At 38.7% G+C, this 17,547-nt stretch overlaps 1 protein-coding gene across 1 annotated transcript in view; it reads left to right on the top strand.

Moving 5' to 3' along the window:
• Positions 1-17,202, top strand: part of PKHD1 (PKHD1 ciliary IPT domain containing fibrocystin/polyductin) — a 595,384-nt gene extending 578,182 nt beyond the window's left edge. Inside the window, exons 65-66 of the mRNA XM_003404439.3 lie at positions 2,409-2,531; positions 16,540-17,202. Of these exons, the coding sequence (XP_003404487.2) occupies positions 2,409-2,531; positions 16,540-16,997 (581 nt within the window). The 3' untranslated portion in view covers positions 16,998-17,202. The remainder of the gene's footprint in view (positions 1-2,408; positions 2,532-16,539) is intronic.
• The last annotated feature ends 345 nt before the right edge of the window (positions 17,203-17,547 follow it).

The raw sequence follows: 17,547 nt of genomic DNA, 5'->3' as shown, positions 1-17,547 counted from the left end.
GAAAAAAAAAAGCACAGTAGTCAATTAATTTTCTTCTTTGTGTATTCCTGTATTTTTCAAATGTCTAAAATCAGCACGTATTACTTTAGAGTCACAAAAGTTTATCATCTCCCCATCTCCCCGAATCCCTCAACTTTTTAACATTCTGGTAGTGTTAACCTGTAGACAGGTGGCACCTGTGAAAAAGCAGTCATTTCCTGTCCTTCTGAAATTATAATCTCCAAGAGGGCAAGATCTGCCTCTCATTTATTGGTAGTCGTAATAGTTCTTTAAAATAGTAAATTTAGTTTGAAATCTTAGTGTTTTTACATCCGTTTTTAGTGTTTCTTTTTTAACTTGAAAATTTAAATTTCTCAGAAATATTGGAGCCTAATTTTTAATAATCTCACTAGCCATAGGCCAGCTTCATAACTGATGATCAGAGCAGTGAGCCTCAGCCCTTTTTCCTTAGAACAATCGCAAAACAAATGTAAAGGCCCTAAAACATCACCCTCTCAATTTGCAAATGAAAAATACAGAACTCAGAAATATTCCATGTACTGCCTCAGGACAAAACACGAGTTAGTGGTAGACTGGAGCTGGGAAACACACTTCTTGAATTTTAGTCTCTGCTGCTTCAAAATCTTCCAAATCGAGGTAAAAGCTTTTTCAGCCTCCAAGGGGTACAGACAGATGGAAACACTTTCACAGCTAAGTAGTGAGTTCCTTTCTGTCCCCGCCCTTATTGAAGATGATCCCTGATTCACCTATACTTTCTATGTCTGCAGTTTTCAAACTTTTGTCTCAGGTCCTCTTTACACTCTTCGTAATTAATCAGAACCCCAAAGAGCTTTTGTCTTCTATCAAGCAATATTTTCAAATCAGAAATTAAAACAGAAATTTTAAAGACATTCATTTACTTTAAAATAACAACACATTCATTACACGTTAACATAATTAATGTATTTTTATTTTGAAAACTATTTTCAAAAAAAATTAGTGAAAAGTGTAGCTTTTCTACAAATTTATTTGTAAAAGGTTTTTAATGTCTGCCTTAATAGAAGTCAGCTGGATTCTCTTAGCAGCTTGTACACCCCATCTGTTGAAATATGTTGTTTTGGTTGAATTATACGAAGAAAAAAGAAGCCCTGGTGGCGCAGTGGTTAAGCACTTGGTGGCTAACTGAAAGGTCAGCAGTTCCAACCCACCAGCCACTCCATGGGAGAAATCTGTAAAGATTACAGCCTTGGAAACCCTATGGGGCAGTGAGTTGAAATTGACAGGACAGCAGTGGGTTTGGTTTTTATATGAAGAAAATTCAGTCTCATACAGATATCAGTTAGAAAAGGGAAGACTGACTATATTAATAGCTTTTACAGATGATTGTGGATATTCTTCTTTGATATTGTATCCAAATATGACAAGAAGTAGTTTCTTAAGGTTAGTTGCCATGTGGAATCTGAAACCATTTCAGTGTACTTTTCATATTCTGTTACCTGAAAATCCATTGGTCTATCTTATACTTTGAATGGCTGTTTTACCCATGGGTGGTTTTGAAACATTATTCTTAGGTCATTTGGAAAATACTGTTTCACTGAGTTATATAGCTCTTCCAAATGCTGACACATTCTATTAAACAATTTAAAAAAATCACTTTTTTGAATATTAACGTGTATCTTTAAGTAATAGGAGTCTAGTTTTGATATTGCTCTATAGTTACGCAAGTTAACAATGGGCAACTGGATGGAAGTACATGAGTACTCCTTTCACATGTCTTTACAACTTATTGGGAATCTATAAATATTGTTCCTGTTGTTAGGTGCCGTTGAGTTGGTTCTGACTCATAGGGACTCTGTGTACAAAGAACACTGCCTAGTCCTGCACCATACTTTTTTATTTTTACAAAATAAAAAAAAAGTTTTAGTTATGTTCTATGCCAACTCTGTTCAATAGAAATATAATGTAAGCCATAAACATAAGCCACGAATATAATATTTTTAGTAGCCATTTAACTAAAAACACAGCACCTCAACATATAATCAGTATAAAAATATGAATTAGCTATTTTACATTATTTTCACTAAGTCTTCAAAATCAGGTGTAAATTTTACACTTAAAGCCCATTTCAATTTGCACTGGCCACATTTCAAGTGTTCATTAGCCACATGTGGTGGCTACCATATTGGACAGCACAGTTTCACATCTTAAGGTTGGTGGTAGGTATACGGAATTTTATTTCTTATTTTTTAAGCTGTAAATATATGTATTCAATTGCATGTACGGCAGTGAGGTATTGCATGTATATCACAATCATTTTCGGGGAGGTAATAAGGGAAACGCCTTAACATTTAGGGCCCACTTACAAATAAAAAAAAACTTTTTCTCTAAAAAACAAACAAAAAGCTGCTTTATTTTTTTCATTGATACAGAAACAAAAACTGAAGAGATTTCTGAATACCAGACTAACGATCAAAGGAACCATATTCACGTCTCATCCAAACATCAGGCATCACAAGTAGAGACTGAACAAGAAGGCTCTGTGATGGGAGAAGGTAAATTTGGGCAGTGGGGATGATTCCTACAAGAGACACTCATAGTGGGTAAGCCATAGCCTCCTTCTACCCCAGCTGTCATTTTCTGAAGAAATTCAGCTTACAATCCCTTCTTTATTCTTTGTCACTTCTTTTCAAGGAAATTATACCCCAGCACAGAAATATGCAAACCGAGCTGATTCACTCAGTTATTAGCAATTAGTCAAGGTGACATTTGTATTTTTTTTCCCTTGGTAGAAGATTATTGGTTTAGCATTTGAGTTTTTTGCACAGAGAAAGGGAAAACTAGAATATAGGCATATAATCTTTCCTTTAGCTATGGCAAAGCTGCCAGTTTGGCAACATTATTAAATTTGGGAGAGAACAAGCTATAGTTGCCAAATACCAGCTCTGAAAATTAAATTGAATATAGGACCCTCAAGAAAGTAGTTGGCTTTGTTAAGCCCTGCTTTGTTGTTTAGGGGTATTTTTAGCAGAATGTATTATTTGCCTACTTTGTGCATTGTACCAGATGATCATAGTTGTTCTGTTGCTAAATTGCTGTTACAATTGGTGCCAAACAGAAAAAAGATAAGCATTTACCTCATACCAATGCTTTGTCCTTGACCTACTCATGACACAGAAAATAGGAGGCCAGTGTCTCTGAATACCAGATGACATATGAAAAATATTCACATAATTTCCATGGGTCCAAAACATATGCTGTTAATAGAAGAATGTTCCTATTTTTTTCTAAGTACAAACCAATGATCATAGTATTTTCTACTTGAAAAGGAATACCAAACTTACTAGTTCTGAGTGCATGACTAACCAACCAATAGCAGCCGGTTGTTCTGGCTCCAGCTAGGTGACTGAGCTTTTATGTGTGTGTGTATATCAGATTATTTGCCTGTTTGTATTTTTTCCCATGGAGGAAATGAAATATCTATATATATATTTAACATGGCTGATATTTTTCTCAATAAATTAGCCAGCCATACTGGCTCCTGGACTTATATCAAAAGATGGCAAAGGGTGTGGGGCAAGGTGGAAGTAAGAATGTATGTCAAGAATGGAGACAGAGAGAAGGGAACTGGAACTCTTTCTAGATTCCATCTAAAGCTATTTTTATCTTGGTTTTCTAGAAGCCTCTTGTCCATATTATTGCATGGAAATTCAAGACAGATATTTGGAAACTCTTGTCTCTGTAAAGAACAGAATAAGCAGCCACATTCTTCAGCAGAAGGCTGGAGTGATGTTAATCTTTCTGCTAATCTAATATGGCCATCTACATGAATCTCAGTTGCCCACTTAAATTAACTACATTAAACAGTTCACAATGCCTGGGTGTTTTATTAAGGAACATTTTTTATGTGGTGGCTTATTAATAAATTATCGGGGATGAGACAAAAGGGACAAGGCTTCTGTGGAAGAGTTTAGATTGAAGAGATGGGAACATCAAAGAGGCCATTTTATTAGGACATCCAAGTTAAAAATAGAAAGATGTGTTATCTGAATCCTCCCCTGGGGATCGTAGCGGATTTGTTTCCTTATTGTCTAAGCTTTGTCCAAATCTTAAGAGCATCATTTCCAAGGCAAGCAATAAGGCATCTCCTGCTTTCCTTCAGAAATTATTACCAGCTACAAAACATCTAATTATTGCTAGCTTTAAATAAATTTGGTTTTATTCCATCATTTCCATGGCACTTTAGTTTCCCTTTCCCTTCTGTGTTTTTAAACTTTTGATGTTTGCTGATAAAGTGATTGGCTGTCTTGCTCATCAGCACTTTGCTTTCACTAAGCACTGCCAGAGCACTCAGGTTACTTATCTGATGGAACTGAGCATTACCATTGTCCAGTAGATTCAGGGTGTAAACTCACCGTATTACAGCTTTTACCAAAAATTGCATGCTATAGAGAAGGATGCAAGTGAGTTATGGTGGGGGAAGGAAGAAAAATCTGTATCTCACATTTTATTTTTACCAGGGTTATTGACAGGTACAGCCATGTGAGTCATCTTTCAAAAATTCTATCTGTTCACGTCACCGCTACTTATAAGATTTAATGAATTTCCAATGTCAGGAGAGGCAAGAGAATGTGATGGTTAAGAGCATGGAACTTAGGAGTCAGATAGACTTGCTTTGTGGCTTCAAGCAAGTCAGCTCACCTCTCTGTGCCCCTTAGTTTCCTCATCAGAAAAATTGCCATAAAAATACTGACTACACGTAGGGTTGTTATACAGATTAAACAAATTAATATTAGTAAAGAGCACAGAAAAATTCCTGACATATGTGTGCTATTAAAGTGTTATTTATTGTTGTTGCTCTTGTTATTTAAGACTCACAGCCCTCCAAGGTCTGATTCCATCTTACCTTTATAACCTTCTCTTGGATTTCACCCTTCTGGCCTCTGTTCACCCCACACTAGCTCACTCATCTCTGGCCTTGTCTAACATCTTCCTTCCCTTTTGCTTGTACAGTTTCTTCCAATTGCATTGCTTGTCTTCATCTTTTAAAACCTCCTTAAGCTTTTAAGCACCAGCTGAAATGCCCTTTTCTTCCTAAAGTCTGTCCCAATCCCAACCAAAATGAGAATTTTGCTCATTGGGTTCCAAGAATACTGAATGTGTGTCCATCCATGATTATGGGCCATGTGTACTCTGCTTCTGATCTTTGGAGGTCATTATATAGACGGTTCTCTGTTCCTACAGGCTGGTGGTTTTCATAAGGGGCAATTTTGCCTCCCAGGTAGGGTGACCAGCTCATCCTGGTTTGCCCAGAACTGTCCCAATTTTAAAACTGAATGTCCTGTGTCCTAGAAACTCCATTAATCTCAGGCATACCGGGATGCTTGGTCAGCCGACCTCAGAGGACATTTGGCAATGTCTGGAGATATTTTCTGGAGTTCTGGTGGTGCAGTGGTTAAGAGCTTGGCTGCTAGCCAAGAGGCTGGCAGTTTGAATCCACCAGCCACTCCTCGGAAACCCTCGGAGGCAGTTCTACTCTGCCCTACAGGGTCACTATGAGTCAGGGTCGGCTCAATGGCAAAGGGTTCGGTTTCGGATTTGGAGACATTTTTGGTTGTCATAACTTGGGATGGGAGGGTGCTACTGGCATCAGGTGAGCAGAAATAAGGTAATGCTAAGCATCTTACAATGCACAGGACAGTTCTCAACAGCAAAGATTATCCAGCTCAAAATATTAAGAAACCCCGGCAAAAACTGTTACTCGTCTTTGTAACATGTAGGTGAGAGCCTGCTAGAATAACTTAATAAATGCAATTAGATTTTAACTCCCAATAAATATTAAATAAGTATTTCTTTATCTCCTGAAATTTACCTTGAAATTTAGTTAGTATCTTATTAGGCCTTCTCTGTATAGTTACAAAGAGGTAATAATATCTGGTCTCCTGTCTCTTATCAGCTTCTAATATGGTTGGGACATAAGCGTGGGATGTTTGGGGAAATTAGAGGACAATTTCAGGCAGTACCCAAGTGTAAAGCAATCACAACAGACAATATGTATGTGTATTTGAAGACCGAAAATGGGGGAGAAAGCTAAAGGAGGGAAAGAATATCATTATTTTGGGTTACATGTCTAGCAGCCCTGGTGCCACAGTGGTTAATGTGATCAGCTGCTAACCAAAAGGTTGGCAGTTCGAATCTACCAGCTGCTCGGTGGAAGAAAGATGTGGCAGCCTGCTTTCGTAAAGATTTACAGCCTTGGAAACCCTATGGGGCAGTTCTACTCTGTCTGAAAGGGTCACTAAGAGTTGGAATCGACTTGATGGCAGTGGATTTGGCTTTGGTTTGGGGTTACATGTTTAGCCCCTCTAGCTCCAAAATCATATCACATGGTTGCAAATTCCATTTTTCTAAGGGTTTGGTTGTCCAGTTTGCACAAACTCAGGTTTATAGAAATGCCAGAGAGGTAGTTCTGCTTTGGTCTGTCAAAGGTCAGTTTTCTACCATTTCTCCCCAACTGCTCCCCTTGTGGCCCTAACTTGGTTAATAGGCCACACAACCTCACACAGTCTCCCAGGCTAGGTACCTCAGAGTTATCTTTAAGTCCTTTGCTTCACTTTGCCATTCCATCCCTTGCTTGCCAAGTTTGATCAGTTCTACCTCTGCAATGTCTTTGGGTTTTACCCTCCTCCCTCCCCACGCCATTTTATAGGTGCAGCTCCAGTTCAGACTCCTTACACATATCCACTCCTCCTTCCTCTTTTCCCTCCAAGCCAGTATTCCCCATGCCATAGGTCTCCCAATCTCAAATTGTCCTTCTCTAATGTATCCACACATTCAAAGTCTCCCACTCCTTCCAATCCCAGATCAAACACTTTTACTTCAGGAAACTTTACCAAATCCCTTATCTAGAAGTAGAAGTTCCTTTTACTCGACTACTATAACATTTCTCTCTTGTTCACTTCCATCTTTTATATGTAATATAATAATTTGTGTTCACTCCATTTGGTCCTTTGGTTGGTGTACGTTCTGTATCTTTTCTAATTGCAGTAGCACTTCCACCACAAGGCTTTGTAGATATTAGACCACTGGGAATGATTTTTTGAGTGAATGAGCTCCTCTTCCTGCCACCCCTCCTTTCCAGAGAGCCGTAGATTCAGTCAGCTCTTACAGCTGCTGAAAAAAAGACCCCTCACCTCTTCTAAAAGGAATATAGAAGGTCTCTCCAGAGCTCACAGATGAATAACAGAGTAATGACTACACATATTTCGTGTCCTGTAAAAGGGCAAAATATGACTTACTTGCTTCCAGATATGCTTTCTGCTGGCCACTCCAGATTCCTCTCCCAGTTGCCTTGCCCCTACCTTTGTTTCTGCAGATGGCCACGTTGCAGACCTTGGTGCTGCTTCCTCCAAGTCATGTACTGATCTTTGTCTGGCCTCTGTCTACTTTTCTTTGTGAAATCCGTGCTCCCAATGTTGGGAATGGAAAACTGACATGTAGAAAATGCTACCTAATAAATACTTGTGACTATGAACATCAACTTCAGAGACTTCTTGTCTCTTTGCAATCCCATTGCCTATATATGGTGTAGTTTGGGAATGTAAAATAAAAAAATAATAATGTCCATTTGACTTTTATAAGTACAAATCTAGGAGAATGGCAGAGAGCGGGGAGGAGAAGGATGGTATCAAGATGTGCTTGATAGCATGGGAAAGGCTAAGAATTAGAAAGTACTGTAAGTTCCCAGAAAAGTAAAACTATATTTGGAAATTATTAATACTGTGTCCAAGTCATACAAAAAAAACTACATGAACATCTCCTAATATAAAAACATGCAGTAAAATACAGTACTTATTCCTTAAGAAAACATAAAAAAAAAAAAAACAAGGAATAAGAGATGCCTGCTAAATCAGATGAAGAATTCCAATGCTATTTGCAGCCAAGATCCAATATCACGTGTAACAATGGAATATTAGAGGAAGTTCTACTTAAGTGAGGGCAAAGCATATAAACTCATTCTCACCACCATTTTGTAACATATTTTATAATGCCAAGAAATATAGCTGGATATAAAACAAAGAGGATGATGTTGGAGAAAATACATGATGGTTCGCAGGTGATATAAATGTTAGTACCAGGAAGACTTAACTACCCAAGCCTTAATTGCTACAATTAATAAATTACTTGATTAACTTATTCAAATATAATGCCAATCTACAAAAAAAAAAAAAAAAAAAATCTATGAGGCAGTGGTATCCAGTAAGAAAACATAATGAAATATATAATAGTGACCCAAGGATATGCTGTCTTGGGGCGGGGAGGGGGAAAGAACTACAAAATATACATAGAACTTGTAAAACAAAAAAGACCAAAAAGCTATATTTTCCAAGATAAAGAGAAGACTTGAACACTTAGGGAATTACAACATATTTCTAATAAGATTGACTAGTATTACAAAGGCATCAAAACCAAAAAAAAAAAAAAAAAACCCACTGGCATAGAGTCGATTCCAATGACCCCATAGGGTTTCTGAGGCTGTAAATCTTTACAAAAGCAGACTGCCACATCTTTCTTCCATGGAGCCATTGGTGGGTTCGAACTACCACCTAGGCTCCCCTACAAAACAAAAAAAAAAAACCGAACCCAGTGCCATCGAGTCAATTCCGACTCATAGCGACCCTATAGACAGAGTAGAACTGCCCCCTTACAGTGATTCCTAAATTAACCTCATGTTAATGTAATTCCAATAATTTTATAAAGTGTGTAACAAGATAAGGTTATCCTAAATTTCATCAGAAAATATAGACCAGTGCTACAAAGCAAATATTATAAAAGAAATGTGATCACATGGGAGTAGGGATGTGTAGCTCTACCCAAGAGAAAATGTTTGTTACCATTCTTAAAGAAATGTGATTCTGACACAAGAATTTTTATGCACAAGAATATTTAGACACAAGAATATGCAGAGACATTAGTGGAACTGAATACAACACCTAGAAATAAACACAGTTAGAAATAGAAATGTAATATATGATAAAAGAGGTAATTGAAATAAAGGGAAACAGAAGGGTAAGTCTATAAATGGAACTGGAAAATTTGACTGTTTAGAGCACTGATCAATCTAAACGCACACTTCAAAAATATGCCAGAGTAATTCCAGATGGATTAGTGAGTTAAATTAGATTTACAAAAATACTTCCATTGATGGAGTATTACATAGCCACTTAAATGGAAACCATTTATGATATAGTGTGAGACTAAAGATGATTTTTCCTTTTTTAGTGTTTCTCTAATTTTCGTTTTCGTACCTTCCTCATATGTCATGTATTCCTTATTAAAAATAAATGATAGTTTTTCACTTAAGGATAAAATAGTCATCTAGACAGGCCACAGTTAATAGTATTTATTAATTATTGCATATATATTCTCCAATGTTTGGAACCCTCGTGGCACAGTGGTTAAGAGCTACAGTGCACTACAACTGTTAACTGAAAGGCTGGCAGTTTGGATCCACCAGCTGCTCTTTGGAAACCCTATGGAGCAGTTCTACTTTGTCCTGTACGGTCTCTATGAGTCGGAATAGACTCAACAGCAATGGATAATATGTGGGCAGTACTATCCAAGCTGCACTGAAGGCATTGACAAAAAACAAGGCTCCAAGAATTGAAGGAATACCAATTGAGATGTTTCAACAAATGGGTACAGTGCTGGAAATACTCACCTGTCCATTCCAAGAAATTTAGAAGACAGCTACCTGGCCAACCGACTGTAAGAGATCTATATTTATGCCTCTTCCCAAGAAAGGTGATCCCACCAAATGTGGAAATTATTGGACAATATCCTTAATATCATATGCAAGTAAAATTTTGCTGAAGATCATCCAAAAGCAGCTGCAGCGGGGAACTGCCAGAAATTCAAGCCCAATTCAGAAGAGGATGTGGAACTAGGGATGTCATTGCTGATGTCAGATGGATCCTGGCTGAAAGCAGAGAACATAAGAAAGATGTTTACCTGTGTTTTATTGACTATGCAGAGGCATTCGACTGCGTGGATCATAAAAAATTATGGATAACATTGTGAAGAATGGGAATTCCAGAACACTTAATTGTGCTCATGAGGAACCTGTACAAAGATCAAGGGGCAGTCGTTCAGAGAGAACAAGGGAATACTACGTGGTTTAAAGTCGGGAAGGGTGTGCATCAGGGTTGTATCCTTTCGCCATATCTATTCAATCTGTATGCTGAGCATATAATCCGAGAAGCTGGACGGAATGAAGAAGAATGGGGCATCAGGATTGGAGGAAGACTCATTAACAACCTGCATTATGGAGATGACACAACCTTGCTTGCTGAAAGTAAAGAGGACTTGAAGTACTTATTAATGAAGACCAAAGACTACAGCCTTCAGTATGGATTACATGTCAACATAAAGAAAACAAATCCTCACAACTGGACCAATAAGCAACATCATGATAAATGGGGAAAAGACTGAATTTGTAAATGATCTCGTTTTACTTGGATCCACAATCAACACCCATGAAAACAGCAGCCAAGAAATCAAAAGATGCATTGTATTGGGCAAATCTGCTGCAAAGGACCTCTTTAAAGTGTTGAAAAGCGAAGATGTCACCTTGAAGACTAAGGTGTGCCTGACCCAAGCCATGGTGTTTTCAGTTGCTTCCTATGCATGGGAAAGCTGGAAGATGAATAAAGAAGACCGAAGAAGAATAGATGCCTTTGAATTGTGGTATTGGTGAAGAATATTGAATATACTGTGGACCGCCAAAAGAACAAACAAATCTGTCTTGGAAGAAGTACAACCAGAATGCTCCTTCAAAGCAAGAATAGCGAGACTGTGTCTCACATATTTTAGACATGTTGTCAGGAAGGGTCAGTCCCTGGAGGATATTATGCTTAGTAAAGTAGAGGATCAGAGAAAAAGAGGAAGGCCCTCAATGAGATGGATTGACAGAGTGGCTGCAACAATGGGGTTAAGCATAACGATTGTGAGGAATGCACGGGACTGGGCAGTGTTTCATTCTGTTGTACATGGGGTCACTATGAGTCAGAACTGACTCGATGGCACCTAACAACAACTACCACCCTTATTGACAAATGAGAAACCAAGGCGGAATAATATTCTTTATGTTGACTGACCTACCATCCATCTCTCTGCTTCAGACCCTATGTAGGCTCAAAAGTCAAGGCAGTTATATTGGGCCTCCTGTATTGAATATGGCGACCTTAGTAGCGAAAAGGTTAAATTCTTGGCTCCTAACCCAAAGGTTGATGGTTCAGATCTACCCAGAGGTACCTCAGAAGAAAGGTCTAGGGATCTATTTCCAAAAGGTCCCAGTCATTGAAAATCCTATGGAGCACATTTCTACTCTGATACACATTGGGTTGCCATGAGTTGCAATTGACTCGAAGGCAACTAGGTTAGATTTTGGTTCGGTACTGAATTCAGGTCTTCTGATAATGCAGGACTTGGAGACTTGACTGGGAAAATATAAACAGTGGGGTGAAGTGGGGGGATGAAGGGCAGGATTAATTATCAGTGGCGCTATTGCCAAAAAACCAGTGACTAGTATTCGCACAAATTAAAAGGTCACAGGCATAGCATTTATTTGTTGCCCAAGAAAGTTTTGAAAGCCAAAAGAAGTCAATGATAGCTAGAAAAGCTACAGTTGACTGTGGCTAAATCCAGAAAGAAACCAGTTAAGCCCGCCTCTTTGTAAAGAAGAGATGTATGGTCTCTATATTTTAACACATTCTTCCTAAAATTAGGTCAAATCCACCTATGGTTGTTTGATTCCTCCTCCCTCTAAGAGACAGGGAGGAGCAGTTTGAAATCCCACCTTTCCATCTTAATGGGGACTCATCATCAAGGAAGCATGCCAGTTCAGATGTTTTGATACTTACTATCCTTCCTTCCCTAAAACCCAAACATTCAGCTGAATGCCTTAGGACACATATCTGTTATAAATTCATTTTTTATCTAATTTGTCTGAGATCTAAGCTTCCTGTGGAGGTCCGAGATCAAAGGATTTGATTCTTTCTGATGTCGGCACTGACATATAATGTGTGCTGACTTAGTTCTGTCTATAACCTCACAGTGGGAGGCAGCCAGCCTTCCTGGGCACCTTTACGCAGTGAACTTTCATTTCAGCTAGGGAGTCTGTCAGGTATGTTGCTGATTGGAGTGGCCATGTAAATAATTCATGGGGAGATTCTTAAATGTTGTTGGGTCTGCAAAGGCAAGCTACCCCGTTAGCCTTTTATGAATAGACACAGACTTTTGAAGAATAAGATGGAATAGATTTCAAATGATGGTCTCTTAAAAATAGGATAACAATGTCTTCAATGAATTAAAAATAAGTGACTTGCAGTGTCTGATTCCTTGTATAGGAGGTGGTATGGGTTTTACCAAGGGATACAATTCAAAGCCTTTTTTTCCTTAAGTTTGCTTCTACCTGACAATTTACCATTCATCATCTTTGGTTATTTGCTGATCCTGATAAACTGTGTCTTTTCCTCCTAGTGGTGTTATAATTATGGTGATGATACTATGCTTAGTATTTGGCATAGGACTGGGCGTAACGAGGGGACAAGGTTGAGGCATAAAAAATTTCCGTTTCTGAAAGAACTCAGAGTCTTAAGAGAAGACAAGACTGTCTCACAAGGAAAGGTGACCAATAATAGAAGTAGCTGCACAGGCCAAGTGAGAAACCCCAGTCCACAAGTAGAGGCATAAATCAATGTAGTCTGAGCTGTCAAGAAACACTTCCAGAAGGGGTCACAGATTCCACAGGGAATATAGGTAACCTGAAAATTCTCGTAGTTCTAAGCAAGAGAATTGTTTATGTGGTCATGGCAGATACACGTTAGGCAAAAATACTGTGGGAAAGGAGAGAGAAAATATGAATACCATGGGTTTAACAGAATATTGATTAATGCATCATGGAAACAATAGAAGCCACATGATTACTTTATCTCATTTTACTGTTCCAAATCAAAAGCACATTATGTATATTTATATATATATTTATATTATGCTGTTACCTTCGCTCTTCTTCATCTCATTTCCCATTTATTGTTGGGTTAAATTGAAGGAGGAAATTGGTATCCTCTACCCTAATGTTGTCTCTTACAGTATGATATAGACGAGATTACTGTCTCTTAACAAAAACCAAGACAGCTCTCAATAAACTGAGAGAGGAGCATAATACACAGGTTAATAAATTTGCATTTTCATTGTATATAAAAGAGGGTTAACGAATTTAGTGGAAAAAGTATGAGAAAACCAGGGATGGAAATTGTACATGACAGTATTGCCACCTCCCTTACAGTGGGCTGGTTAGAGCAGTTCTCAACCTTTCTCCATCGTAAGTCACATGAAGGATGACATTCGAATGCCTAATATACTTCTGTATATGTGTCCAATCAAACGTGCATGTATCCAACTGAACGTTCTTCTCAACTCTACATCTCAGTTGTTAAAATTACCCAGTATTGAGTGGTGCTTAGAAGACAGATTCTGGAGCCAAAATTTTTGAATTCTGTAAAGTGAGTATACTCTGCCACTATTTTCTGCATGGTCTTAAGGAAGTTACTTAATCTCTCCGTGCCTCATTTCTAAAAATTGAGCCTCCCCCCTAAACCAAACTAAAACCAAACCCATTGCTGTCAAGTTGCATCTGACTCATAGCAACCCTAGAGGACAGAGTAGAACTTCCCCATAGGGTTTCCAAGGAGCAGCTGGTGGATTCGAACCGCTGACCTTTTAGTTAGCAGCTGAGCTCTTAACCACTGCACCACCAGGGCTCACTAAAAGAGGGGTAATAATAGCACTTACATCCAAGGGTTATTGTAAGGATTAAATGATAATTTAGAATGGTGCCTGACATGTGGTAATTGCTATGATTGCTACATGTGTTATTTTAAATTATTAACCTTGTCAACCCTGGTGGCGTAGTGGTTAAAAGCTACGGCTGCTAACCAAAAGGTCAGCAGTTCAAATCCACCAGGCACTCCTTGGAAACCCTGTAGGGCAGTTCTGTTCTGTCCCATGAGACAAAATTGACTCAAAGGCAACGAGTTTGGTTTTTGGTTTGGTCTCCTCAAAGAATACATATTGGAATATAAATGAATAAGGGTTTCACTAATACAGGAATAATCTTGAATTTTCTTTTATGTATTAATAAAACCTATCATGTGATGAAATCATTTAAAAATTGAATTATGATACTTATTGTTAAAAAAAAATTTTTTTATTGTTTATAACAAATAAATTGATACCCTCAACACACAATGTGTTATCCTTCTGAGTTAGGGAATAGTTTTTGAAGGTGGTAAGATACTTTGCAAAATGAGTAAAAGAAAGGAGAGAGCTATGAAAGCCAGGAGAAAACATTATTTCAGACCTAAGGTGTGTTCTTAGGTAATTCTTAAGGGTGGTATAATTAGGGGAAAGAATTAAATATTCAGGCTTAGAGTAGGCTGCAGCTAGCAGATAAAGAACTATAACATATATAAAATATTTTAAAGAAATTGTATTTGGATATTCAGCAAGAAGAATTTTAAAATACTGGAGTCAGAAAGAGTACACATTAAAAAAATGCTTTAATATTCAAGGCTATTCAAAGCCAACATTTATTTACACTAACTTCTATGAAATATTCCTATGTTTGGTCCTTTTGTTTCTTCCTCCAGTTATCATCAGCTTTATCATCACACATCATCATCATCAATGCCATCAGAACAATAGGACATAAGTACACAACAGCTGGTTTTTATAAGGTCCTTCATAGTGGTTTTTATTTTTTTTTCATAGTTGACAAGGCACCTTGACATGTAGTAGATCATTGGCTCTCATAGAAACCTTATGAGATAGCAAAGCAAGCTATCCCATTTTACTAATAAGAAAACTGCAATTCAAAGATGAAATTACATTTTCTAGTAAACCCAGTTAGACATTCAATAGTTTAGTTAGCAGCCAAGCATATTAACAGTGTGTACCACACAGGGGTATCTCTCTCTGTTGATATTCATGTTTCTTATAAAATCAAAGATTTTATAAATTTGACATAAAACTGTAAGTATTAGATAAGAATTGTTTTTAGAGCTCATTTGACCACATTTCTGAATATAGGAATGAGCTGGCCCCCTTGATAAGGCCTGACCATGGTCTTGTTTTCATACTTCAGCAGTGTGTTGCACTGAAAATCCTTGTTATCAACATCATAGAAGCATTTTTTCTGGAGAGCACTATTATGAAACTTTCATCAGACACTTTATTACAAAGTGGGCAAATTTACTTTGTCTGGAAAAATAGAAAGATCTGTCTCCAAATGTGTTTTCTGGTGAGGCTGTTTTGCTGGGATGATGTAGAAACTGGCATGATTCTCTCTGACACTATGCCCTGCATAGCAGTGCCATCCCCACCACTTTCCCAGTCTTCTGGGGTTCCCTAGGTCTGTGCCTCTCTCTTTGGCTCTTCACCACACTCTACCTCTCAGGGTCCTCTAATTGTTTTATGTGTTCTACATCTCACTTCCCCTTACAGAGGGCACACCCCAAAGGGCAGGGAGAGTGTATGCTCCCAGTATTGTCAGCGTCACATCCCAAGGGCACATCTGCCTCCAGGCTCTCCTGCTCAGCAGGTGTACCTGCAGGAGAGCCCCAATAGCACCTAACTCACCAGAAGTCAATAGAAATATGCAAGAAATGGTTAGGAAAAGAAGCCAAACAAGATCTGGAATGCCCAGTCAGTGACTGGTGCATAGCAACATGAACATATTTTTAACAAATGTTCAAATTATTCCTTTATCTATGACCTCATCTCCAACCATTCTCTATTTCTCTTGCTTACTGTTCCTCAGCCACACTCTTCTTCTTTGTGTGTCTCAATTCTCTTTAATTTCTGCTTCAGTGCCTTTGCCCCAGCTATTCCTTCTGCCCCAAGGCTCTTACCCAAGCTATTTTTCATGGCTGACTTCTACTCGTTATTCAAATCTCAACTCAAATATCATCTCCTCAGAAAAGCCTTCTATAGAAGAATTCTGGCCAACATCACCCTCTTTTATCTTCATCAACATTTATCCCTTGTATTCTCTTTTTTGTTTAGTTGTGGCTCCAGCTCCATACGAGTATAGGCCTTGTCTGTCTTGTTCGTTACTGTGTTCCCTGTGGTAGAAGAGGATCTGGCACATAGTAGATGCTCAATAAACATTTGTTCTATAAATAAGTTGATTATCCACCTGAATAAACATCTTAAATGAATTAATCACCAAATACTGAAGACTGGTAAAGGGCAAGCTCCTTCTTAACCTAGCAAGACTCCAAACCTGTGAGTTTTCACCATGGGCATTGGATTATGCATCTTTTCAGGAAAAATATACTTCCAAAGATAGTTGGAAAGCTGTAAGGTTATACAACTCAATCTTTAATTATTTGGCAACATCTTTTCAGGAATACACATTTAATATTTTGCATTTTTCTAAATATACAAAATGTGTAGTCCATTGGTGGCAAACTAAATTTATTTCTTCTCCCACTTCTTCAGATTTGAGGATGAAGGTCATGCTGGGCAAGCCGAACCCCCAGCTCCCTCACCAGTCACTGAATGGAGTGTCCAGAAGGAAGATTACCCCCCGTGCTGCCCGGGAGGAGGGCAGCGGCCAAGAAGAGGCCACTGTGTCTGCTCCTGGTATTGTCAGCATCACATCCCAGGGACACACCTGCCCTCCAGGCTCTCCCGCTCAGCAGGTGTACCTGCAGGAGACCAGAAAGTGGAAGGAGGCCCAGGAGCAGTTGCTTAGATACCAGCTGGCAGGACAAGATCAGCGGATGATGCTCTGCCCAGACCTGAGACAAGAGAGACAGCATTTGCAGGGTCAGAGTTGGCTGAGTAAGGACAGTGGCAGTGTGAGACTTTCCCAAGAGAAGAAATCCTCCTGTGGTGCCAGTGAGGCATTTGGCTTTCATTCAGTACATCCAGAGGCTATTCAGGAACAGCTGTGATTAGGGAATGGTATAGGCATTTGTCTAGTAGGCTAGAAGTTCAGATTCAGGGTGTCAGCTCCAGGCGAAGGCTTTCTCTGTCTGTCAACTCTGGAGGAAGGTCCTTGTCATCAGTCTTCCCCTGGACTAGGAGCTTCTCTGTGCAGAACCCCCAGGTCTAAAGGATGTGCTCTGCTCCTGGTGCTGCTTTCTTGGTGGCATGAGGTTCCCCTGTCTTTCTGCTCATTTCTGTCTTTTATATCTCAATAGAGATTGGCTTAAGACACAGCCCAGTCTTATAGATTGAGTCCTGCCTCATTAACACGTCACCTATCCCACTTCATTAATATCATAGAGGTAGGATTTACAACATATGGGAAAATCACATCAGATGACAAAATGGTAGACAATCACACAGTACTGGAGAATCATGGCCTAGCCAAACTGATGCATGTATTTTTGGGGGACATATTTAAATCCATGACACTCTGGATTTCTTTTTCAACTTAAAAATGGAATAATATCGTATAAATGCTTGAAGACTGAAAATGTCTGCTATGTCTTTTGTGTC

This window comes from Loxodonta africana, chromosome 1 (assembly GCF_030014295.1).
Source record: "Loxodonta africana isolate mLoxAfr1 chromosome 1, mLoxAfr1.hap2, whole genome shotgun sequence".
NCBI lineage: Eukaryota > Metazoa > Chordata > Mammalia > Proboscidea > Elephantidae > Loxodonta > Loxodonta africana.
Note: the sequence above shows the minus strand (reverse complement) of the source record. Positions and strands in the feature narration are given on the sequence as shown.